This window comes from Tenrec ecaudatus, chromosome 11 (genome assembly GCF_050624435.1).
Source record: "Tenrec ecaudatus isolate mTenEca1 chromosome 11, mTenEca1.hap1, whole genome shotgun sequence".
NCBI lineage: Eukaryota > Metazoa > Chordata > Mammalia > Afrosoricida > Tenrecidae > Tenrec > Tenrec ecaudatus.
In genome coordinates this window covers 2,514,427-2,540,658 of record NC_134540.1, presented here as the reverse complement: position 1 = coordinate 2,540,658, position 26,232 = coordinate 2,514,427, and the positions used below count along the sequence as shown (strand labels likewise).

At 50.3% G+C, this 26,232-nt stretch overlaps 1 protein-coding gene across 2 annotated transcripts in view; it reads left to right on the top strand.

Annotated features, from left to right (window-relative positions):
• PDS5B (PDS5 cohesin associated factor B) overlaps nucleotides 1–26,232 on the top strand; it is a 111,136-nt gene that overhangs the window by 33,195 nt on the left and 51,709 nt on the right. For both annotated transcript variants that reach the window (XM_075562758.1, XM_075562757.1), the window contains exons 2-11: nucleotides 2,111–2,237; nucleotides 3,036–3,239; nucleotides 5,143–5,229; nucleotides 5,336–5,433; nucleotides 5,687–5,813; nucleotides 15,393–15,473; nucleotides 18,051–18,191; nucleotides 18,977–19,092; nucleotides 20,374–20,468; nucleotides 20,887–21,032. In XM_075562758.1, the coding sequence (XP_075418873.1) occupies nucleotides 2,130–2,237; nucleotides 3,036–3,239; nucleotides 5,143–5,229; nucleotides 5,336–5,433; nucleotides 5,687–5,813; nucleotides 15,393–15,473; nucleotides 18,051–18,191; nucleotides 18,977–19,092; nucleotides 20,374–20,468; nucleotides 20,887–21,032 (1,203 nt within the window). In that variant the 5' untranslated portion in view covers nucleotides 2,111–2,129. The remainder of the gene's footprint in view (nucleotides 1–2,110; nucleotides 2,238–3,035; nucleotides 3,240–5,142; nucleotides 5,230–5,335; nucleotides 5,434–5,686; nucleotides 5,814–15,392; nucleotides 15,474–18,050; nucleotides 18,192–18,976; nucleotides 19,093–20,373; nucleotides 20,469–20,886; nucleotides 21,033–26,232) is intronic.

Genomic DNA, 26,232 nt, shown 5'->3' with positions numbered 1-26,232 from the left:
CAGACAGGCAGTTTCCTGGGCTGCGGTAACAAAGTACCACAAAGTGGGGCTTCAAGCAGGAATGCCCTTGCTGGAGGCTAAACCTTGAGACTAGGGGTGACAGTTGGGCTGATGCTTGCCGGGGGAAGGCGCTCTCTTGCCCGTTCCCACTCCTGGTGGCTCCAGGCCTTGTGGCTGGCCCTGCCATTGGACTCCACAGACCTGCTCTCCTCCTTTTCTAGGTTGGCTTCACGTTCACCCTCGGACCCTGTTTACAGACAAAGTCCTGTTCACAGGCTTGCAGGCCAGGCCTCCGGCTTATCTTTGTGGGCACACAGGGACATCTTGGTGTGTTAGATGGCTTTGCACCAAGGCAGGTCTGTGTGTAATCAGACACGCAGCGAGAAGTGGGGCATTGCTCCCCACAGCTCCCCGCCCGCGAGGTCCAGTCACAGCGGAGCCTCGAGGCACCTCTTCTGTAGCTGGTCCCTGAGCAAAGACAGCACTTGTAGATCCCAGCTCGGGCTCCTGTCTGAGTCCGCCTTTGTTCGCTCCAGTGTGTCCCCGGGGCCCTGCAGGGAGGCGACCACCCTTGGAGTCCTGGGTGGAAGCGACTCGTGACCCAGGCTTCTTTTTGTTGTGGTGTGGGTGCTGTGCTCCACGGAGCAGTCCTGGTGGCTTAGTGGGCTGCTCATTGAACTGCTAGCCACAAGGTCAGTAGTTTGAACTAAACAGCTGCTCCAGGGAGAAAATGGAATCTGCCTGCACCATAAAGATGTAAAAAGTCTTGGAATCCCCCAGGGCTGATCCCCAGTATCCTGTGGGGTGGCAATGAGTCAGAATTGACTCGAAGGTGGTGAGTTTGGGGTTTGTTTGAGGCACTACTCCAGATTCCTGTTTTACCTCGGCTCCAGCTCATTTTGCCTTTGAGCTTTCTCTAGCTGTGACAAGCATGCTCAGTGACTTCTAATTCCCTTCTTGTGGTTTGTCATTTTTAGTTCTGTCTTTTCCCTGAGTCTTCTAGTTTACTGCTTATCATTTCTAATTTACTGCACACATGTTCAGCCTGGCCTGCCCCGGCTTTAGGATGGCAGGTGTGGGAATACTACGCTCTGTTTGGTAGTTTTAGGTCTCTGTGAGGGCTCTCTGTTGGTGGCTTTGCTGGTCTGACCTTTGGGATGGAGGGGCCTCCTGGGTAGAACCTGAATGGACTTGCACCTTCACTTCTGGGGCCCAAGCCAGGTCTCATCAGGCCCATTAGGCATTGTGAATCTCAGCAAACTTGGTGGCATTTGATCACCACCCCACCCACCCATTATCTGTTCTGCCATAGTATCCCTGCTTCCCTGCACTGAAAGCCCCTAAGCACCCTTCCTCGGACTGAGCCCGCCTTCTCTGCTGCCCCTGCCTGCATGGGGAGGGCTCAGGTTGAGCTCTGGTGCCCCTTTTTCCTTGCAGGTGCATTTAAGGTAGGGGTGTGTGTGTGTGTGTGAAAGAGAGAGAGAGAGAAAAGAGAAGAGGGGAGAGGAGGAGAAAAGAGGAGCGGGAGAAAAGAGATAGCATAGCATTCTTTAGTAGCATCGGGAGGGTCTCCTAATTTCCCTTCTAACTTGACAAATTCAGATGTCTCTCTTTCCCCATGAAATCCCCAAACAGAACTCTTGGCTTGTCAGGATTGGCCAGGGCACTGAGGGCAGATGTGGGCACAGTACCTTGGGGTGGGCTCCACTGTGTCTCTGGGCTCCTGTCTCTCTCAGAGTTTGACCTGATTGGTAATTAACTTAGATGCCTTAAGAGGAAACTTTTTTTGGTTTCTCTCTCTCTCTCTCTCTCTCTCTCTCTCTCTCTCTCTCTCTCTCTCTCTCTCTCTCTCTGTGTGTGTGTGAGAGAGAGAGAGAGAGAGAGAGAGAGAGAGAAGTGCTTTTATTCTTTTCAGTTGGAAGGTTAGTAATGACTAGAAATAAGATGGAGGGTTTTCTCCTTTTTCCTTTTGGGGAGTAGGCTCCCTGGAGAGGTTTCCATCAGGGAGCCGGTGTCTTGTGGGAGCGGCAGCCAGCAGTGGGGTTGGTGGCCTAGGTTGCGCTCCGTGGTTCGCGCTGACTGGCTGACAGCCTCTCTGTCCCTGTTTCAGGGGAAACCACAGTTCCACCATGGCTCATTCAAAGTCGAGGGCAAATGATGGGAAGATCACGTACCCGCCCGGTGTGAAGGAGATCTCCGATAAGATCTCCAAGGAGGAGATGGTGCGGCGTTTGAAGGTGAGTGACGGTGGGTCCACTTCAACCTGCCGAGTGAACTATCCACAGCAGCCGAGGAGCAGTGTCAGGGACTGGGCTGAGATGAGGTGCACTGGGGCTTCCGGGTCAGACGTCCCACTACTCTTAGCCTCTTTTCTAGAGAGAGCAGCAGGATTCAAAGTGGGGCGATGCTGATTTTGGGCATACCCTGGTAAATGTGTCAGGTGTGTCAATTACAAGTACTGATGAACACCAAGGCGGCATTGGTTATGGAATGTCCAGTGGCCCTGTGACATTTTAGCCAGAATAGTCTGAAATCTCTCACTCTATTTGGAAGGGATTCTAGGTAAAGAAATAGTTCCTTGAGCCCAGGTATGGTTTTTCCTTTGTCACCGTTCATAACGCCCCAAAGCCATTCAGACATTTAAAAGTAATAGGATGCACACGTTAGGGGACTCACCTAGAACTTTTTAGCCTTAAACTCATGGTCCTGCCGGCCAGGAAGGTTGGTCCACAGTGTACATGGGACGGGAAGTCTCAGGAAGTCCTCGAATTCTCCCAGTAATGACTGGTGCATGAGGCTAAGTTTAATTTAACATCCAGTTAACAGGAATCGTAGGACAAGGACAAGCAGTTTGCCCAGTGTTTAAAAGGACAGTCTTGGAGGGGCCTGGTCCTCTCGGACAGACCCTTTTCTCGGGCACTGAGAGCGGACCTGTGGGCATGGTTGGAGCGAGGCCTCCTGGCCAGAGGGTGCTCTTACCTGGAGCGGTGTCTCAGGACTGGATGAACATTTTGTTTGTGCCCTTGTTTGGGTAGATGGTCGTGAAGACATTCATGGACATGGACCAGGACTCTGAAGAAGAAAAGGAGCTCTACCTGAACTTGGCCTTACATCTCGCATCAGACTTCTTCCTCAAGCATCCTGATAAAGATGTCCGCTTGCTGGTCGCTTGCTGCCTGGCCGACATCTTCCGGATCTACGCCCCCGAAGCACCATACACGTCCCCCGACAAACTGAAGGCAAGTGCCGCCCACACCGCCCTGCACGAGACACTGCTTCCATCTGCCCGGCTTGGCCCCCGGTTGGGGCTGACGTAGATGAGAGGAGTGTCTGGCTCCGTTGCCCTTGGCTGTAACAGCCTCTTGGAAAACCACTTCTGGGTTTCTGGAGCTTATGTTTGGAAACAAACTTCTGATCCTGAGCGTAACGTGCGGACTAGTGTGGCGAGTTCAAGCCTTCCAGTGCTCTCTGTGGCCCTGGGCTCTACTCCCTCCGGCTTCCCTTTCCCTTCTGAACTTTTGTCCCGGGACAGGCTTCATAGTTTGAAGTAGCACAGTCAGCTGGATGCTAGATTTCTTTCTCTCTCTCTTTGCAGAGTCTGTAGAAAAATGACTGACTTGGAAATGGGATTTTTTGAATATATAGGTGCACCAAGTCAAATGTACTGCCATGGAGTCGATTCCAACTCATACATAGCGATCCTATATAGCATTTCCAACACTAACTCTTTAGGGAAGTAGACAGGCTCAGCTTGCTTTTGCAGAATAGCTGGCAGGTGTGAACCATTGAATCTTTGGTTAACAGCCCCATTCTTAACCCTTAGAGTGTCTAGGGCTCCTCTGATGTATGTATGTGAATATACATGTGGGTGTGTGTGCACAGATACATGCATGCTTCTCCCCACCCCACCCAATTGATTGCTTTCTTGTAGAATGCTCTCGCCTGATTTTGACCTTTAAACTTTACAAGCCCATCACCTACATTTCTTCTAAAAGAATCCATTCTTCCATTTTCATAATTTACTCAATGGCATTGAGCCCATCTCTCCCCGTACACACAGGCACGTGCAGTCAAAAACACACAGCAAGTAGGGGAGAGATGAGGGAGAAGCAAGTCAATATAATAGCTGAAAAATTTTTTCTTAGGGATTCTTTTAAAATAACTAATCTGTGTGACCGCTTGTCTTTACTTTTTGTTGTCCATGAGATGAAGGTTTACAGAGCAGATCATCCGTCTTCGTTCCACAGTTAAGCACATCTTGCTCCATCTCATCCGTTGCAGTCCATTCAATGCACCACATTGCTTATCCCACCTTCCCCCTGTTGAAGCTGTAAATTAAATTCAACTATTATTACTTTACAATCGCTACTGATTCGTGTCATTTCCCATTTCACAAAGAGTGTGCAGTAAGATGCACACGAGTGAGGCAGGGGGAGAAAACCAAGTGACAGCACCCTGTGTACCAACACACTTGCCAGTGTCACAGCGTGCTGTTGTGAAGGACATGAAATCTGCTCCGCGATGTCTTGGAAGCCTGAGCAAAAGGGAGACGTCGTGGATCATTGCAAATTAACCACCTTTCCACTTGTCTGTTTTGTTTTGAAATGTCAAATTTTCAAACATTGCCCTGCGATAGTGTTATGTGAGAGGCTTCAAGATGTCTGTGCGAAAAATTCCATTACGGTGTCATTGCATTTTTCCGCAAGCTTCTTGTCGTCTCTTCTCCTGGTCCGTATAGCTTGCTGCTCCGGCGAACCCGGTAAGGTCTCAGTGGCAGCGGTTTTATCACATCACCATCAGCCTCAGCAGACCTTCTGGTAGCCTTGTGTCCCAGTCTGTTCTTCTCGCCTGTTGTAAGCCCCGTGCTTCTTCCTCTCCTTTGCGGTCACAGCTGACGGTTTTCCCCTGAAGGCTAGTGGTGGTAAGACGTTTGCTGTCACTGTCATCCACGCGACAGCCCACTTCAAAACTTACAGCCAAACGCAATGTCACAGGCAGACACCCATGTACGAATCTGCACATATACAGCCTGCGTCCCCCGTGTGCTAAGTAATTCATGATAACGGCATGTGAGTCTTAGATGAGCTTTGGGAGTCTATTTGTGTTGGCGATCTGACCATGGCTTTGTCTCCTCTTCTGAAGGATATATTTATGTTCATAACAAGGCAGTTGAAGGGGCTGGAGGACACAAAGAGCCCGCAGTTCAATCGGTATTTTTATTTACTTGAGGTAAGTCACCCTGTCAATCCTGAAGTAACTGATTTTGGCGCCTGGATCTTGTCCCTCCTTGGCATGCTCACCGTTGGTTCCCTTCTCTATCTCCCTTCCCTTACAGAACATTGCCTGGGTCAAGTCCTATAACATATGCTTTGAGTTGGAGGACAGCAATGAGATTTTTACCCAACTGTATAGAACATTGTTTTCAGTGATAAAGTAAGTCTCTTTGACCAGCTCTGTAGCATTTTAATAATCTGAAGCATTTCTAGCTTACAGATAGGAGCCCTCAGGGCGCAGTGGGGTATGAGTCGGGCTGCTATCCACAAAGTCAGCTGTTTGAAATCACCAACCTGCTCCTGTGAAGGGCTCCGAGGCCCTGTAGGGCAGCTCTCCTCAGTTCTGTCGGGCCTGGGTGGCGGGGAACAGTGGTTGCTTGCACTCCCAGTGACCTTGCTGCTTTGACTTTCAGCAACGGCCACAACCAGAAGGTCCACATGCACATGGTCGACCTCATGAGCTCCATCATCTGCGAGGGGGACACTGTCTCTCAGGAGCTCCTGGACACCGTGCTGGTGAACCTGGTACCTGCCCACAAGGTAAGTGGCAGCCTGTACCGCACCAAGAGGTGTGTGCTTACCTGCCCCTCAGACCTGGACTCTTGAATGCCCTTCATTCTGCTTTTACTTCCCTTCTAGAGAATTCCTTCTACTGACTTAGGTTAGTAAATCTTTGTGCTTAATGCGCATGAGTTACTAACTACGGGAAAAAAGACCAGTCACCGTTTGAGCTGACAATCCACGTGCAGAAAGTCAGATTCATATCGGCGCATTTCAGGGTGTGCATGCATAGCTACTATTATGGTGCATGTTTAAAGCGGCATGCGCTTGAGCTCACAAGCACACCAGGGAAAAATAGGCAAGGGAAGCCTGCCTTCAGGTCCCTTGGGTTCCAGGCCGTGGCTAAATAGACCAGCAGAAACCTTCGGCCCTGGAATTGTGTGGAGAACCAGAGGGGCGGCCAGTCTCTGCAGGCAGCCGGGAGGAAGGACCGAGGTTGCTGGCTTTCTTAGAACAGGCATGATCCTTGTCCACAGTCCAGCGTTGAGCTCTCTCCCGCTTCTGATAGCACTGGCCATCCTGGTTCTCTCTGGCTCCTAGACCACGCCACTCCCTCTCCTCTGCCTGTGGCTCTGGTCTGTTCAGAGGACGCCACTCTTGTCACACTAGGACCACCTGCTCCAGTAGGACCGCCCTTCACTGGTAGCTTCTTCAAAGAACCGCTTTCACAGTAAGGCCCTGTTTGCAGGTCCTGGGCTCTTGGCCTTCAGCACATCTTCTGGGGGAAGGTGGGGGGCTACAGTTCAGTCCCTGACTGAGGGCTACGCTTGTGTGTGTGTTTAGTTTATTTGTACCACAGTTGTTGTGCTGGTGGGTGTGTATTTTCAAACAAACGGAAAACAAGTATGTGCTGGGTGTTGGAAAGCCTCTTTTCATTGGTCCTGGGGATTGGCTTTCATGAGCAGAACGTTGTACATGGAGATGTGTTCTCCAGATTAAGAGCCACCACCCCTGAATCGATTCAGACTCCCAGCAACCCTGCGCGACACAGTAGAACTGCCCCTGGGCTGTCCGTCTCCATGGGGGCAGACTGCCACGTCTTTCTCCTGCGGAGCAGTTGGTAGGTTTGAACTGCTGACTTTGTGCTTAGCTACCACATCACCAGTGCTCCGGGAGGTGTGCTGCAGGGAGAGAATTGGAAGATGTTTTCCTCACTGGTACAGTGTTCTCAACCTTTCTCATGCTGCGACTCTTTCATACAGTTCCTCATGTGGTGGTGACCCCCACAACCATAAAATTATTTTTGTTGCTACTTCATAACTGCAACTTTGCTAGTTATGAGTCAGGCAACCCCTGTGAAAGGGTCATTTGACCCCCAAAGGGGTCATGACCCACAGGTTGAGAACTGCTGCTCTAGCACAAGTTCTCGTTTTGTGGGAGGGGTGAGCTGGCCGAGATGTGGATGGCTGCTGGTTGTGGGCTGTGACTGGAGTTGGCATGAGCATGAGTTCCCTGTAGCACCTTGGCTCTGGGTGGGCAGAGCCAGGCTTCAGTCATTGCTTCCCCCTCGCAAATGCTTGTGGCGCACTTGCTCCATTCCCGACCAGGTGCCTGATGGGGGGGGGGGCAGAGAGAGTAGCACCTGCTGTGCAGGGGCAGAGGATGAGCAGGGGTGCCCAGGAGGTCCTGTGGATGCAGCGAGGGACCCCACAGCCTCCCAGCGAGGGAGCACCAGGGCGTGATGCTCAGAGGGGACAGGTGACCGTCATCCTGAAGGTGGTATGGAAGAGTCCTCAGACTGACAGGTGGCGTGGTGGGAAGGAGCAGAGGCTGATGGAGAAGATGATGTGCAGAGATAGGAAACATGGGTTGGGGATTGTGTGGTCAGAGCTAGAGCGGCGTGGACAGGCTGCTGCTGTCCCAGGAACCCCGGGCTCCCCTCACTACGGCCCTGGAGAAAACAGATCAAGCTGGGGGTGGTGGTTCCCTTTCAATGGGCAGGCATGCGATCCAGCCAAAGGACATGGTCACAACTGTGTGATGAAGGTACCCTGGGTCCCACATGGGGATGCTAATGGCAAGGCTGGCTGTTGAAACCCAGCAGCTGTACCTCGGGAGAAAGCTGAAGTTGTTGCTCTCTGACAGATGCAGTCTCAGAAGCCTATGGAACAGTGCTCCTATCCTGTAAGGTCCCTGTGAGTCAGAATCGACCTGACAGCCGAGAGGAGGTGTTGTGAGATAATTTTAAGGTAGAGATGGCCTGTGTAGAGGCAGGCAGAGGTGTGGGGCTGTGGGGCTAGGTTTTTTGAGGGGTGGGCAGCGTCTAGTTCATGATGGGCAGGCTGGCTGGTTGCCTGGTAACTTGGCAGCCCATGGGTACACATGCAGTCTCCACTGAGGCCCTAGTACCACTCTATTATATTTGACAAATCACAGCCTTAACTGTTTAGTTAGAACACCTATTAGCTACAAGATATATACCTTAAGACAGCAGTTATCAACCCGGGAGTTCTTTGAGGGTCGAATGCCTCTTGCACAGGGGTTGCCTAAGGCCATCGGAAAACACACACGTATTTCACAATGTATAATTATACATTGTTTTGTGATTAATCGCTATGCTTTAATTATGTTTCATTATGTTCAATTTGTAACAATGAAAACACATCCTGCATATCAGATGTTTACATTATGATTCATAACAGCAAAATTACAATTATGAAGTAGCAACAAAAATAATTTTATTTTTTTGGGGGGGGTCACCACAACTTGAGGAACTATATTGAAGGGTCTCAGCATTAGGAAGATTGAGAACCACTGCCTTAAAAGATTTAAGGGCTTAATGTTCAAAAAGAAGACTAAAACAATTAACTAGACAGTATAAAAAGGGGAGATTTTATACAAAATTTATTAGAAATGAGAACTGGTCAGTGAGATTATAGTTTTGAGATTAGCTCTGACAGCGATTGGGAGAACCAGGAGGGGGAGAGGAGGAAGCCCTGGGGGCAGTTCCCCCTGTCCCATGGGACCGTGTGAGTCAGAATGGCCGCGTGGCTGTGAGTTTGTGTTTGGTTTGAGCAGTTTGTAAACCTGAAATAAACCAACCTCACTGCTATTGAGTTGACGCCAACTCTTTTTTTCTCTTCGATGCCAACTCTTAATGACCAATTAGGGCAGGGTAGAATTGTCACTGACTCTTTCCATGACTGTCAGTCACTCTTGAGTGGCATGTGGTTTTGAACTACGGACCTTGTGGTTAGTACCTTGGGTTGGGGCATTGGGACAGGGTGGGAGGAAGGTTGAGGGATTGCTTTTAAAGGTTTGGTTCTCGGGAAGATAATCTGGACTTGTACATTCAGATTTGTATAGATTTGTTTGTTCCATTAGTTCATGATATATTCAGCATTTTTCACCAACACTATAGTTCAAATTCATTCATTCTTCTGTGGCCTTTCAGCCTTCACATGCATGTGAGGCTATTGAAAGTACCATGGCTTAGGTCAGATTGCCCCCTCCCCCCCCCCATCCTCAAAAAGACATCTTTATTTTTTAAAATCTTTTGCACAAGATCCACCAGTGCACTATGTTGTTAAATTTCCTTACTTCTGCTTTCATGGGTATTAATTGTGAATATAAGTAAGATGAAATTCTAAACAACTTGCGTCCTTTGCTTATTGGTCCAGTGTGTAGTGCATCCTGAAAGCTCTAGCCTTTCTGTGATCATCATTAACAAGCGCTTCAAGTCCCTCCTGCTTTCAGCAAGCAGCAGTAATGTCTGCACGGTGGGGACCAGTACTGAGATGCCAAGTGTCTCTCTGTGCAGTCCAGCTTCCTGGGCTTTCTCAGCATGTGCATCGAGGAGGCAGGACAAAGAGATAGAGCCCTGACACACACCTTCCCAGTGTCCATCTGCGCAGAGTCCCCTTGCTCTGTTCTAAGGACTTCCTCTTGGTCCATGAACAGGTTCCACACGAGCACAATGTGGTGTTCTGGAATTCCCGTTCACAATGTTACCTGTACTCCTTGTGGTCCAAAAAAGGGATGAGTGCTTTTGTCCTTAAGACACAGGCAGTCATCTTTCTTGTATTCTCGCCTTGTCAGCAGTGACAGCCCTCGTTCACCTCATTTTCTGCGTCCACTTTGGATCTCTGGTAGCTCCCCGTCGGGGTACTGCTGCATCTGTTAGAGCATTTGCAATTTAGTGTGTCATTTTAGCTCATGTCCAAGTGATCACAAATCTTGTAGGCCAGATGTTTGTAAGAATATTGATAGGTTGAAAGTCAGAACTAACAATCTTTAAAAAAATTTTTTTTAGGTATTTATTTTGAAATGGTTTTATGTTCTTTTTTGTATTTTTAAAAAATAATTCTACTGGGGGCTCATACAACTCTTATCACAATCCATACACACATCAATTGTGTAAAGCACATTTGTACATTTGTTGCCCTCATCATTTTCAAAACACCTGCTCTCTACTTAAGCCCTTGACATCAGCTCCTCATTTTCCCCTTCCCTCATGAAGAGAGCTAGCAATCTTATTAGCAAACAATTGGCCCAAAGAAGAGGCCACAATGGCAAAATCTGTATTTATACATTATACATTTAATATTTTATGGGATATAGTGTGTCACAGCTTTTTAATGTAGCCTTGTGAATTGTCCAACTTAAGAAGTTAACCCCCATTTTTATATGTGTGTGTAGGAAGGTAGAAAATAATGAAGCAGGAAACAGTGACATTTCCTCCAAACCATCAATTGGTCATTTGAAAAGGGCATTCAAGGGACAAACTCTTGGCAAGTTGAGACAAAAGAGGTGAGTGTATCAAACGGTAATTTCTGAATGAAATTTGGGACGTCCTCTGCTCACAGTGACCCTGTAAGGTAATGCTCTGCCGAAAGCTTCTATGAGAAAGGCGGCAGTCTCGAGCTCTCTACCTTGTTGTTAGCATCAGTATGCCATCAGGGCTCCTTGAAATTGGGAACAGGAAACATTAGAGAAGCATCAAAAGACAGTATTTGCAATCAGTCCAAAAACAAATAAATAGAAACCTGGAAAACAAACCCTGCCAAATTTGCATAGATGCACCTATTTAGTGTGGGGGTGCATTCACATCCACTGAGGGTGACACAGTGGCAGAGGGATACAGTGTGGCATAAAGCAATGTGGATAATAACAGAAGGACTTTCAGGAACACCAGCGTGGCTTAACAGTGGGCACTCTGAGCAGTAGAAACACTGCTGGTTTGGGTGTAAGGCAGGAGTGGGGACCAGCCAGCCTGAAAAGCCATCAATACCAGCTAATTCACCCGCCTCACCAAAGAGAAGCCGTTCCTACCATCACATTGGGGCTAATTTAATGAAATGTTTGACCAGTCTCGCCGAAGGATGATGTTATAAATATTCACGTTGCCCTTGGCTGAGAAAAGGTTTCCCATCCTGGTCTAAAGTAACAATTATAGAGCAATTTCCTTATGTGCCAAAAAAAAAAGCACTGGGTAAAATTCAGTGTCCATTTTTGATTATAAACTCCTGCCCTTGGAAGCAGACAGGGACTCACTGAGACCCACAGGGATGTGCTCAATGCGGTGCCTCCTTGCAGGCGTCCAGCTCCAGCCCTAGTGGAGTTAGGAGGAGCCACACGCCCACTTGTCTGGTTTTTAGCGTTGGAACATTTTACTGTTAGCAATACGAAGACGCTTCAGAAAGGTCATGGAAAAATTCAGTGGCTCCTAATTCCGTCCTTGAGCAACGTTGTGAAAGCGCCATCGTATTGCAGTGCATGCTTACCCTGTGGGCGTTATCCTGTGTGAAAACCGATTATGCAGTCTTGCCAGCCCTGGAGCCGAGATGGAAGTTACGAAGATACGGAGATGCAAGGTTGAAAAAATGAGACCTCCGTAGAGAAAGGGGGTGTTTGACTTGGGTCAGGACTGACTTAGGTCTGAGTTCCCCAGATGGGCGTCTGTCGTAAGTCGGGGTGCACAACGATGGCCTGTTGGCGTGGGGCCGTGGCCGAGAGGAAGGCAGTGTGCTGTTGCTGGTCAGCATCCTGCCGGAGGTCTTTGGAGTAAAGCTAGACAGACAGAAGATACTGCAACAGGACTTAGAGGACATGGAATCGCAACAGTGTGTAGATGGCTTGTATGGAAAAACACTAAAGAATGCCCAGATGAGTTATTGAAACCAGACAGAGGTGTTACAAGGTTGCTAGACAAGGGAGCACTTTTCACAGTCTGTTGGAAGGTGAGGGCTTTGACAGTCTGTGTTCTTTGATGTAACACAAAGTGTGCTGCAAAGAATGAAAGATCAAGTCGAACTTCTTATTGTTGTTGTTATCTGCATACTAAGAAGTAATCCAGCCAAAATAGTAGCTCTGAGTGTGTGTGTGTGTGTGTGTGTGTGTGTGTGGGCGCGCGCCCACATGTGTGTGATGTTTGACAAGCTGATTATAAAATTCACGTGACAGCAAGTGACCGATGATAACCAAACAGTCTTGAAGACAAATAAGGAAATAACTGGGTTTGGTGGTGGTGTAGGTTTGGTATATGTTGGTCTGCAATCCACATAGTGGGCAGTTTGAAACCACCAGCTGCTTGGAGGGAGGGAGAGAGCTTTCTACTCTTGTAAACAGTTAGTTTTACAACAGGTAAAAACCCCACAGGTTAGTCAGCTTAGCTCGATGGCAGTAAGTTTGGTTTGGTTTAGTCTACCTGCAGGAGGCCTGTGGTGTAGTGATTATGTGTTGGGTAGCTAACCACAAGGTGTGCAGTTTGAAACCACCAGCTGCTCCTTGGAGAAAGACAGGACTTTCTACTCCTGTAAAGAAGAACAGTGTTGGAAACCCACAGGGTCGGTTCTACCTTGTCTTAATCAGGTTGCGGTGAATCAGAATTGACAGCAGTCAGGGCTTTGTTTGTTTGTTTTTAAATTCTACCAGGTGTCGCACATGCCTCTTTTACTGTAACTAGACAGTGATGGACAAAGGGACGGATAGACTCTTGAGAGAAGATGGAAATGTGGAAGCGTGAGAATGTATGATCAGCAGTTGGGATGGCTATAGGACAATTGACCTTCCGTAGTAACCGAACCCACAGTCCTGCAGGACAGCGTGGGGCTGCTCCTTAGGGCTTCCTCATCTTTTCCCCAAAGTGGCTGTTGGGTTTGACCCACTGACCTTGCAGTTGGCAGTGCATCCCCCCCCCACTTAATTTGTTGTGCTACTAGGACTCCTAAATATACATATATAGAAAATAATAAAATCAGATGTTTATTTTATTCCTTATGTAAGAGTAAACCATAGATGGAATAAAAAGCTAAATCTGCAAAGCAAACCCGAGACGGTTTTATTTGAAAATAGTAAACCGCTCTGTAGCCTTAAGGAAGGAAAGCACGTCTTAAATACACAACCAGAGCACAAAGCCAGAGAGGCTAAGACTGCAACGTTGTATTATGTTACACTAAAGTACTGTGTCTTTTGTGAGACATAGGTATACCAGAGACATGCCGTCCATTCCGACTCAAAACCACCCTGTGGGGAGGGAGAGCTGCCCTGGTGGGTTTCTGAGGCTGTGACCTGGTGCTTTTGAACTGCCGCCCAGTGTGTAACCACTAGGGCTGGAAACCAGGAGGGAGTTCAGCATGTCTACAGCTGACAAGGGTTTCGTGCATAAGACCTCTAGAGAAGGAAGGTAGACCAGCCCAGCAGCCAATGGCAGGGAGAGAGTTCTTTCTTTCTCGTGCCCTGGGGGGCGAGAGTAGACACAGGTGCATGGAGCGTGAGTGACTGTTCTCTAGGCTGTAGTGTAGTATGCGGTCCAGTTTGCAACAACAGCCAGACGTGACTGTCACCATACAGCACAGGCGCCACTGTCAGTGTCTCTCTGAAAGTAATGTTGCGTAAAGGACGCTGCATCCCACAGTGACGATCTACAGCAGCGCGTCTCAACCTGTGGGTCCACAACCCTTTGGGACCCTTTCACGGGGGTTGCCCGATTCTTAACAGTGGCAAATGACAATGATGAAGTAGCATCAGAAATAATGGTGTGGTCTGGGTGGGGCCGTTCACCACATGCGGAGCTGTATGAAAGGGTCGCCGCGTGAGGTAGGTGGAGAAGCGCTGAGTTCAGGTGGCAGTGACACTTTTGGATCCCTGGTCTTGATTCTTCCTGTTGTCGCTGTCATCACGTTTTCGTGTGGCTTTGCTTTGTGAATTGGGTGAGCGTTTCCGGAGCCGATCAGTTTCCCACCTGACAGACAAGTCATCCACATGGTGTCTTGTCGTACTGCCTGTAATGCTCTCCAGGTAACAGCCCTCGCCCGCTGTTCCCGGTTCCTGAACTTTGAACTCCGGTGGGTGAATGCTGTTCTCCTGGGGGGTGGGGGGGGGGGATGCTGGCATGATACAGAAGGGGCTGCAGAAGCAGAAGGCTGCACTTGACCCTGGGTCGTGGGCTAGAGGAACAATTCTAATTGCCTAGAGTGCACTGGGTCACTCATTTGGGCTCCCCTGAACAAGGGGATGGTAGGCAAAATAAGTTGTGAACCTGTGTTCTAAGGCAGAGATGGGCACCTTCTTTCTGCGAGACCATTTGGATATTTATAACGTTGTTCAGGGTAAACTTGCCCCTCGTGTGATGGCTGGTGAGGTGGGTGATGTCAGCTGGTGCTGTTCATTTCCCGGGACTTCTAGATGCTCCTCACCTGTAAGGGTTTTAAGGTGAGCCTACACCCCCCTGGGGTGCAGGATGGGGAGTGTCCCCTGGTAGACCTGTCTGTTGTTGGGCTGTACACAAACCTGAGGGTACGTTCATTTATAGGCGTGAAGAGTGACTAAGGCCATGTAGTCTCTGGGCTCCATCAGGGGCTCCATCTGGCCAGTTGGCCTGGCGTTTAAAAGTTTTTCTTTCATGAGTTTGACTTTTAGGAACTTTTTTTTATGTTGTGTTTCTTGTTCAGGGCTTTGCTCTGCTCTGGCACGTGCTCGATTCAGTCCCTTTCCCACAGACGGCCCTCCTCTGCCCTGAGCCCCCAGGCCACTCCCTCTGGAGCTAGGCTCGTCCTCCTAGAGAGGAGCTGTGGGTCCGGTGGGGTGTGCACTCAGCAGACTGATGCTGTGATGAGTCACCTCCCCAAGGGGCCCTGGTGGCACAGTGGGTTCCCCGCCGGCTATGAGCCAACAGGTCTGCAGTTGGACTCACCAGCCGATCCGGGGGTGGGGGGAAATGATGTAGAGCCTCTCTGTCTCACAGGTCACTCTGGGTCAGAATCCACTGTGGTCTGGCTTCGGTTTTCTCTGTGTAACCCACGTTTGCTGGCCACTGTCGAGAAGTGACTGTCTGGGAAACCCACAGGGGCAGTCCCGCCCTGGTCTGGAGGGCTGAGTTGACTGGAGGCCAGTGGGTTCTGCTTGGCTGTGAATGAGATGTGAAGAGACTGTCATGTCACTGCTTGGAGGCCCTTGCGATCCAGTTACTGGCCTGCCAATGAGTCTTCCAGAGAGTGCTTTGCCTTTCCATTCCACAACAGCCCACAGGCGCACCTCCTCAAGCTCGGCTCCTTCCAGGGTTTGCTTTTCGTAGATAAGGTATGTAATATAATGCCCACCCTGTTTTATGTGTTCCAGAATTTAAACAAACAAGCCTACGATTTGGCCAAGGCTTTACTGAAGAGGACCGCCCAGGCCATCGAGCCGTACATCACCAACGTGAGTCTGCGGCACACTGCTTGTCAGAGGTCGGAGCCTCGTGTTACTGGGTGCCTGGAAGCCGGGGCTCTGCAAGCAGTGGCCCTGCCTTTCATTTCGTTTTGTCTTGCTTCAGTTGTTAGGTAACACGCCTCTCCTCCTCACTGTGCTTGCATTCTCGGCTCATGTTTCCCCGTCATTTAGGGAGCTCCCCCCAAGTTGGCTTGTCCTTGGTGTCTTTCGAGGGCCTGGGGCCTAGACTAGTGCTTCTGTGTTGGTGAGCAGGGTGCGCTGCTCTGTGTCTGGGGTTTGGAAGAGGGTGGAGCGGCACGTGCTTAGATCAGACACATGGAACTTGCCCTGAGCCTTTTGGGGAGGTAGCTGATTTGTAGCGGAAGAAGGTAGGAATCAAGCTCGGAAACGAAGGGCCAGTAGGACTGGCAGGAGTGATTTGGTGAGCGGTGCTTCATCTGCTGCCGATGTTACTTATAGCGAGACAGAGTCCAGTGAAGGTATCTGCCTCCCTCTTTTTGGAAAAGAAGAGAATTACAGTGAAGTGGACTGTCTCCATTTGTGATTGGCCTCCGGTTGTTTTCTTTGGGAATCTCGTTAGGGGCTCAGTTCATTCTGAGGAGTGTGTTATCGGCCTTCGTTTCTGGGTACACTTGTGCTGTACCCAAGTTAAAACACCAAACGAAACAAATACACCAAACCAAGTTCCCCACTCCTCAAAGAACAAAATCAATCATAGTAACACAAACACCCACTTGCCCCTTCCCTGGTGTGTATTGGAGGAGAACCTTGCCTGCCCCTTGCAGAGATCAAGCTGCCTCGAAGGGCAGATGTACTCTGCAGTGTATCCCTTGGCCCTTCCCAGCGTGAAGGGCTCTGAGTTAAGTCCTCACGGCGTTGTTTTAAGGACTTGGTGTCTTAGAAAACTGGGTTCCACGCGCAAAGGACGCTGTCTGGGGCGGGCACTGCCACACCTTGCATCTGTTGTGTGTCCATCTCTGGCCCACCACAGCTTGGCAAGGAGCTCCCGCTCTGTTGATGTCCGGAGTGGGGGTGGGGTTCCTGACTGTTGCTGGTTCGGTGGACTTTGAGCCTCCTTGATCCTATAGCATGTGACCTGCGCAGACCACCCTCCCTCATGGGGGGCGGCCCTTCTTCTTGCTCTTGGTCCCCAGACCCTCCTGTGTGTAGCTCCTGCTGGCCGCTGTGCACATCGTGGCTGCGGCATTCCAGGCTGGGGGTACCTTTCTGTCCCTGGCACGAGGAGAATCAGAGTGGGACGCTGCTGGGCCTGGGAGGCCAATTGAGCAGACGAGAGACCCCAGGTAGAATGAACGGAGGTTTGGGAGCTGGTCCATTATCCAAGTCTTTCCATTTTGTGTCTGTTGGGAAATAATGAGAAGCTTGAAGAGGCGCTTAGTCTTCCTGGGTAAATTGTGGGGACAGTGCTTCCTTGTCTTTGTGTTCCTTCCTGCCTGCGGCCGTGTGCCCCCCACCCCAACCCCACCCCCACTCTTGTTAGGTCATTATCAGGAGGGGAGACAGCATGAGTGCCCATCTTTTTTTTCCTCGTCCCTCCCATTCCCTGCCCTGTGTCAGATGGGAGGTTCCCCAAGACGCCACAAAGAAGGACTCTCCTCACAGTCCTTCAATTGCCTTACAGAGTCTCCTAGTTTCTTAAAGTAGGTTTGTTTCTCATTTGACAACCCAGAAACCAAATGATGTGCTGGGGACCCGGAACCCCCTGCAGTACCTCTGTGAGGGCGCATGGTCAGCTGTTCTCTAGAAGATCTGGGCCAGGCCCTCCGTTCTTCTCGAGATGGGCTCAGGGGCTTGTCTCTCGGGACCTCAGTTTGTGCCTGTAAATGGAGGCTTGAGGGGCTTGGCAAGTGGTGGCACAGCCGGCGGGGCTTCGGGAAAGTGCTAGAGGTGCCCTTGTGAGGGGGCACTGTCATGGCCTCTCCTCTCTTGTGGGGGAGACAGAGGGCTGTCTGTACACGATGAGTTCATCAAATCCAAGCTTGGGCCTCCTCTGCCCCAGATGTCTGTCACCACGTGCTCATGCTGGTACCAACTGTGTACTGTACCCGAACCTGCTTCGAGTCAGGTCTGCACCAAGGCCAGGAAGCCTAGCTTGGGTTTGGCTTTTGTGGGCTGACAGTGTCTTAAGGAACCGCTTTTAAGATACTGGACCAGGAAGTGAGGCAGGTGTGTGCTTGGGTTTCGCCATTATAAACTTGACACACATGAATGTGCCGTTGATACGAATAGGTAGGGGTTAAGTAGGGAGAGGGTGTGTATGTTGGAGGGGGAGGGAGGCATTTTCCATTAAAAGAATTCAAAATATTTTAAAGCTAGACCTGATTTCTTCTTTGACTCATGCAGTGCTTTAGTTTAGCTGCTACAGGTGCCCATCTTTACGAATGTGACAAGCTTGCCCTGAGATGGTGGGCTGGTAGGGATCTTCTAGGTGGGCACCACGCCTGTGTGAGTGAAATAGGCACCTGGCCTGGCTGGGCCCCAAGTGGTCACAGGGGACTTGACGAGCTCCCTCAACGCATGGTACCTTGTCTTCCTCTCTGCAAGTTCTTCAACCAGGTGCTTATGCTGGGGAAGACGTCCATCAGCGACTTGTCGGAGCACGTCTTCGACCTGATTCTGGAGCTCTACAATATCGACAGCCACCTGCTGCTCTCTGTGCTCCCCCAGCTGGAGTTCAAGCTGAAGGTACACTCGCACTGCGTGCCGGGGGTGGGCAGTTGCTCCCGCGGGTGCGTGCTCCCTCCCTGGCGAGGTTCCCAGCCAGTAAAGACTACCATGGACAGGGCTTCCCCAGCTGTCAGCTGTACAGAAGCAGGCAGCCTCTCCTGTGGAGCGCGCACAGTGGGTCTGCACTGCGGACACAATGCTGACTTGACTCGCTATACCTCCAGGGCTCCTCCTGGCTAGCAAACAGTAGTTGCTAAATTAATGCTTGCAGAAGCTGTAATGCCTCCATCTATAGGTTCATTACACACAACTATAGATTCCTCAGGTCAGAATTTAAACTATCTTTGAATAATGGTTTTGTTATTGTTGCATCCTTGCCCAGAAACGACCACATTCGGGTGTAGGCAGGGAGTGCATATTCCCCTTATGCCGTGTCTGTTCTGGGCGGGAAGCCAGTTCTGACTCATACAGCCACCCATGCGACAGAGCAGAACGCCCTCACCGAGGTCGTCAAAGCCACGCGTGCCCCCCCAGAACACCGCAAGTGCAGAGAGGTGGCAGATGTGCACACGTGTGGGAGGGACCGCCGGCGTTGCATGCAGCGGTGGGGACGGATGTTCAGGACGGAGGTCCTGCGTCAGTCTGAAGTGGTCTGAGCACTCGTGGAACATTTCAGTTTGTGAGGAGGAGGTCGGGCATCTCCGTGTATGGAAGTGGAGGTGAAGGGAATGGGGCAGGGTTTGAGGATGAGCCACCTTCTGCAGAGCCCACCTGGTGCGATGCTGCGACCATGTTTGTTTCAGAGCAATGATAACGAGGAGCGCCTGCAGGTGGTTAAACTGCTGGCGAAAATGTTTGGGGCAAAGGACTCGGAGCTGGCGTCTCAGAACAAGCCTCTCTGGCAGTGCTACCTGGGCAGGTAGGTGCCTCGGGGTACCAAGCTTGTCACCTCGCACGTGCCCTTTTAACAACGTACTGCTCATAGCCACGCCACACCACACTGTGTCTCTCCAGTTGGGAGCGTGAAGGTACCATTCCCGGCGCTGAAGTTGGGAATGTTCGTAGCAATTGACCATGCTTCCAGGCTCCGTTCTCCTTTCATCTTACTTTCTCCTTTGGACCTCTTCTGAAAGCACCTTTCAAAAGCTACCCGACAGAGTCTTGCAGCCATGAAATTAAAGCGTATTAGTGCAAGGCAGTGTGAGTAATTCCAACGGAACAAGCAGTGCTGGATGCTACAGACCCTGATGAAAAGCTACACCTCATTAGATTTGGGGGGGACACACATACTCCTCTTTTTCAAGCCAGATGTAGGTAGTGCAGGACCCCACCCCACAATTTGTGACTTGCTCTTGACTTAAGAATATGTTGAAGAACATGTTCTCTTCAGATGCAAAATGAGGTTCATGGCGTCCCCCTGTCCTCCCTGTACAGTGTAGAGGTGTACCCCCCCACCCCACCCCTCCCACCCCAGTGCTGGTGACAGGAGAGCTCCGTTCTGGGAAGAACATGGGCGCTGCTCCCTGGGCTCCCTGCCTGCAGGGCACCATGCAGCGGGTGCACTCTTCAGTGGTGTTTGCTGTGCTGGTTCTCTGCACCTGTGCTTCCCACGCGGCTGGCAAACCTGTGTCCCCACACGTATGTGCACACAGGGAGACCGAGGGGTTTCAGAAAGCCGGGGGAGGCTCCCTGGTCCAATTAATCCCTGACTCCCGAAGCCCCCTGGAATGGGGCAAACCAGCTGCCTTTGCGGGGACTCGGGCCTTAGGCCCCATGGGTAGGACTGTGGCTATTTGGGAAGCAGATCACTAGGATCCTTCCCAGGCACCTCTGGGTGGACTTGAAGCCGCAGCAAGCGTGGTCATTGTTAACCCAGAGGCTTCGGTGCATTTGCGGGGAAATGGAAATTTTGAAGAGCAGCCTTTTGGAGCCCCTTGTCTGTGTCATACTGAATCTTACTCTGGAGCCACATGTGTATCGATGACACGTATTTGTCAACATTAGTTGTCAGAAGAGAGGGCCCTCGTGTAGTGTGGCCCCTTCAGTGTCTTCTCCCACCACAGGGCAGTTGAGGCAAGTGCACACGGTCTGGTGCCCTTCCACTTGGAATGACCTCTGTTCAGAGCAGCAAGTGGACACTGGCTTTTGTGCAGATTGCACAGACGGGTGGTCACTTTGTGTTTGATGTTTGGTTCCTCAGGTTTAATGACATCCACGTCCCAATCCGCCTGGAGTGTGTGAAGTTCGCCAGCCATTGCCTCATGAACCACCCTGACCTGGCCAAGGACCTTACAGGTACTGTGGCTGGGTGCCGTGCTGACGTGGTTTCACAGGGAAGTGGATTCTGTTTCCATGGTGAGGGGACGCACCTCTTTGACAGTCCCTTGTGGAGGCAGACGGCACAGCCGGTGCTCCTGCGGTGGAGCCGTGTGCAGGAAGCTGGTGCCTTTGGGGCCTGCGTGCAGTTCTCCGTTCCCAGGCAGAGAAGTATGCTTGTCTCCAGGGCTGCCACTTGAGCAGGGCTTGGCGTGGGGAAGACAGTAGGACTGGAACGTTCTCTAGGACTTCAGGCTGAGTGTCAGTCGGGAGCAAGCCTGGCCATTCCCCATGGAGGCCCGACTTATTCAGGCCTCGACCTTCTCAGATCTTCTGCGGTCTCCCTGGGCCTGTGCGGGTTGCAGCTGCACACTGACCAGGCCACCTTGCCTTGCAGAATACCTGAAGGTGCGCTCACATGACCCCGAGGAGGCCATCCGGCACGACGTCATCGTGTCCATTGTCACAGCTGCTAAGAAGGACATCCTCCTGGTCAACGACCACCTCCTGAATTTCGTCAGGGAGAGAACGTTGGATAAACGGGTGAGTTGGCAAGATCCAGTCATTGCGGCGGCTGGTTCTTTTTTGAAACTCATTTTATTGGGAGTTCTTATAGGTAGCATAACATTCCATAGTCCAGTCATACAAGTAGTATTGTACAATTGCTAGCACAATCCATTTTGAAACATTTTCTTCTTGAGCTCCTTGATATCAGCACCCCTTTATCGCCTCCCTCCTGTACCCTTTCATTCATTCATTCATTCTGCTGTATCTTCCACCATCCAAAATAGATTCATGCACATACAATTCTGCAGTTCATTTCCTGCGTTGAGTTATGCAGCCATCAATGCTGTCAGCTCCTCCCCCTTCCCATATGACTCCTGTTGCTATTTCTGAAGAGTCGCCCATCGTGGCTTCACACATCGAACCATCTCAGTTATGCAAATGAACACGCGACAGTCTAACGTGATTAATGAGGGAAGACAATAAGACCGTAATAGTAAGGTGAAGACATGCTGGAGAACTAGAGGATAGTTTTGTGGTTCATTGGGGCTATCCGGCCTCCTGGATTTCTCATCCCTGCTGTGTGGCCCTTCTGAGAGGGACTTTGACGGCAGATTCTTGGTGTCAGTCTCGGAGCGTTACCGGCATGGGAGGGGATCGAGGGGTAGATGCACAGAGCCCTTTGGGTGTGGGCGGCATTTGAACATTTAAATCTGTGTTTTGGTGGCTTCATGCTAGGCTTGGTGGCCAGTCTCTTGTGCTGCTGCTGGCCCTCTCCTCCTTGGAGAGAGTTTGGGCTGCAGTTGGCAGCTCTGGAGCTGGGTGGGCTGGTGGTTCTGCAGACTGGAGTACAGGCTTGTGGGCCAGCGTGGTGAGGCCGGCCCCACAGACATGTGTCCAGGGATCTGTCGGGAAGGCTCCACATCCTCCTAAAGGAGCCGCTCCAGCTCCACTCATCTGCCCTCGACAGTGTCTCATCTTGAGTTCCCTCAGTCTTGGAGCTCCCCTTTGCCCACCTCCTCCTACCAGTCAAAGCAGCAGTGGTTAAAGTGCTCAGCTGTTCACCAGAAAAGTCAGGCCTGGAGCCCATCTCCTGGTCCCAGGTGAGGCTCTCCGCTCTGGGCTGCGTTGAACACTCAGGACCGAAAAGCTGACGAGCTGTTTGAGAACATCAAGAACATCACGTAGGTCATTAAAGGACAGGAAGGAAGGAAAAGATAAAAGTGGACGCCAGAAGAGACTCTGAATCAATAGAGTAGCTGAGGCAAATGGAAGAAAAGATGAAGTTACAGAGCAGAACAGAAAATTTCAAAGGGCAATTCCCGAAGACAGTGTTAACATATCAAAACGAAACGTGCAAAGACCTAGGGTTAGAAAACCAAAAGAGGAGAACGTGCCCAGCATATTTTAAACTGAAAGAACTCAAGAAAAAATGTAAGCCTTGAGTTACAATATTGAAAGATTCTATGGTCAAAATATTGAGCAATGCAGGAAGCATCAGAAGAAGGTGGAAAGGATGCAGTGTCACCGTGCCCAAAAGAGCGAGTCAGCATTCAGCCACTTCGAGCGGTAGCACACGAGCAGCCGATGGTACTGAGGGAGGGAGCCCAAGCTGCCCTGCAGAAGGCTCCAGGAACTGATGGTGTTTCAACAAGCTGATGAAGCACTGGAAGCCCTCACTTGTTGATACCAGGGCATTGGGAAGACAGCTACGTGACCAACTGCCCAGAAGACATCTGGATTAGTGCCCGTTCTAAAGAAAAGTGGCACGAAAGTAAAACTTTACTGAAGATCATCCAACACCAGCTGCAGGAGGACAGTGACCGGGCTGTGCCAGAGGTTCAGGCTGGATGGATTCAGAAGGGGACGTGGAATGAGGGATGTCATTGCTGGTATCAGATAGATCTTCTTTGTGCTTTATTGACTATGCCAAGACATTTGACTGTGCGGGTCATAACAAAATGTGGATATCCCTGAGAAGAAAGGGAAATCCCAAACACTCGATTCTGCTCGTGTAGTCTATACATGGATCCAAGAGGCAGTTGTGCAGACAGTGCAAGGGAAACACTGCGTGGTTTGAAATCAGGAAAGGCATGGGGCAGGGTTGTGTCCTCTCACCATACTCATTCCGTTTGTATTCTGAGCAAATAACCAGAGAAGCTGGATTACATGAAGGAAAATGTGACATCAGAATTGACTCACTAACAACTTGCAATATGCACATGACCGACCTTTGCTTGCTGCACGTAGGGAGGACTTGAAGCACTCGCTGCAGATCAAGGACTGCAGTATGGATTGCAACTCAAAGGAAGGAAAACCAACATCACCACAACTAGACCAGTAAGCAACGTGATAAACAGACAAGAGCCACACTGAAGAGGCCAAACAATGCCCTGCATTGTGCAAAGTCACTCATGAGCCCCCCTCTAAGGTGCTGAACAGCAGGATGTTAGTTTGAGGACTAGCCTGTGCCTGACCCAGCCATGGTGTCTTCCTTTGCCTCCTATGCCTGTGAAAGTGGGACACTGAGTGTTGAAGGCCAAAGAAGAATCCATGCGTTTGCATTGTGGAGCCAGAGAAGAGTGTTGAACTAACCATGGACGGACGGCCAAGTGAACAACCAGGTCTGGTCTGTCTGGGAAGAAGCACAGCCAGAGTGCTCCGCAGAGGCAAGAAGGACCAAACATCTTCTCAGGACTCCGGCCAGACATCGTGCCTGGTAAAGCCGAGGGGCAGTGAAGTGGAGGATGACTCTCCACTAGATGGACTGACCTGGTGGCTGCAACAGTGGGCTCCCACATAAGAACGCATGTGAGGAGGGTGCACACAGTCTCTGCAGGCTGAGTCGACTGGACCGCCCCTCATCACAGCAGCATCGTCCATAGAGGCGCTGCACGGCCCGAGCCCCTCCAGGGTTGTGAGGGCCCGAGCCCCTCCAGACTTGATGGCAGTGCATTTTGGGTTGGCTGTTTAGAATCATCTTCACTGAACACCCCATCAGTGTATTCCGTGAAGAAATGCACAGAGAAGGAAAAGGGGCTTGGCGCCCTGCCTAAGACAGCAGTCCCCTTATTGCAACGTCAGTTGCCGCTTAGTGTGACACAGACTCCGAGTCGGGTCGTTGGGCAGGGTCAGCATCCTGATTGCCATGTATTTGGGACCATTGTGTTGAGCCCTTGGTTGGCTCACCCGGGTAAAGATGGACAACCCAAACCAGGGGAATACATCCATGTTTCTGGTAGTCTCAGAAGATAACTTCACTCTTTCATTTTTAACACAGTGTGGCAGTTACAAATTCTGTCAACTTATAAAAGGGTGGAGTCTAGCCTGTCAATCAGGCCATAGCCAATGAGGTCTCCATGTGGGCATGGCCTTCTCCTGAGGATTCAGGGAACTCCTGTATTGCTCCCTGGAGGCGGGAGAGTCTCTCTGCTTGGTCTTCCTGCTGATAAGCCACATGGGAGTTAAACACTGGTGCAACCAGAGCTCTGGAGCTGGAGGAGCCACATGTAGACCCACACCAGCACTGAGATGCTTCCACCACCGCCACTGGATCCACAAGACTTTCCACCCACTGACCTGTGATCTTTCAGCATTCAGCATCATTGCATGTGCTGCGTGAGTCTAAAGAGGACTTTATAGAGTACTATTGACATATGGGGTGATGTCAGACTTAAGGACTTGATCTGGACTGGGTTGGGATTGCTCTTTGGAAAAAAGTTCTCTCTTAGACTTACCCAGAGTATCTCTGGATTTATTTCTCTAGTCTATCTGGATTAAGACACAGACTTAGAGATTCAGTTTTTCCAAAGAAGTGGAATTCTTACATTATGAGTAAGACTTAGCAAAGTCTTCTATTTTCAGACAGCTGAATGGGATGAAGACTATTCGTTGTCTGCTGTTCTTAATTCAAACTACACAGTCGAGGGTGGGAGCTGGCAGAGAAGTCACTCTGTTCTCAGAAACTCTAGGAGAGAACAGTCGTCTTTTTTCCCAAGGTCCAGCTAGTGGGTTTGAACCACCAACCTTGCAGCTAGCAGCCCAGTGCTCAACCAACTGTGCCACCAGAGTGTTGGTTGAGAGTGTTGTTGGTGAGAGTGTAGCATTTATGTAAAGTTTTTAAGTGTAGATGCATTTTAGAATCACAACCCAGGAAAAACTCACTTCCATCAAGTTGGTGCCAACTTATAAGTGATTCTATAGGGCCGGGCTTCCTAGGCTGCAACCTCTTTCCTGCAGCAAAAAAGCCCTGTCTTTCTCCTGGGAAGTGACTGCTGGGTTTGAACTGCTGACCTTGCAGTTAGTAGTAGCCTAACACGTTACTACTGGTGATGTCACACTATTGTTTAGGTAGATCTCTGAATACATTTCCTTTACTGAACCTGACCTGAAGTCCCTGACGCACAGTACGCCTCATGGTGGGGTCTGACCTTCAGGCAGCCTCGTCAGCCCCTGAACCAAACCCACTGCCACTGAGTTGATTTGGACTCATAGGGACCCTGCTCAGCTTTCAAGATTGTGAATGTTTCTGAGTGCAGTTGCTCGTGGCTTTGAACTGCTGGCCTTTTAATTCGTCTTGGCTTTTGAAATTTGGCAGCATGCTTTCCTTTCCCACTTTTCTGTGGATCCTAAAAATGTAGAGATTGTGATCATCTTTTAAAAAAATTGATGGGTTTGAGATGTGACAGTGTTAGAAGTGTTAATGCATGTGGGTGAGTTTACCGCTTTGTATGTAGGAGATAGAATATTGTGAAGAGTGTTCTCCTTCATAAATCTCTAGTCATCGCCGACTGACACTCTAAACCTGGGCTTGGAAGAACTCCAGAAAGCAAAGGAAATGTAAAACGTTGAAAACGTGTTAGGTGCCGTCCAGTGGCTGAGACCCATGGCAGCCCCTTGCACAACCGCAAAGCTGCATGGCTCTGTGCCATCTCGTCACAGCTGTTGTCACGTGTGAGCCCCTGGATGCAGCCACTGTGTCCGTCCTTCCTCTTTTCTGACCCCCCCTCCCCCACCTTACCAAACACTGTGACCTTCTCCGGGTCTTGCTCTCTCCTGAAAACATGTCCAAAGGACATGAGACGACGTCTTGCCATCCTTGCTTCCAAGGAGCATTCTGGCTGTTCTCCTCCTAAGATGGGCCTCCTTTATAACGGAGCATTGTGAAGCTGTGTCCGTGTCCCCGGGAGAGGGCGGGGGTACAGAAACTGCCCAGGGAGAGACGCCATTCCTCCTGGGA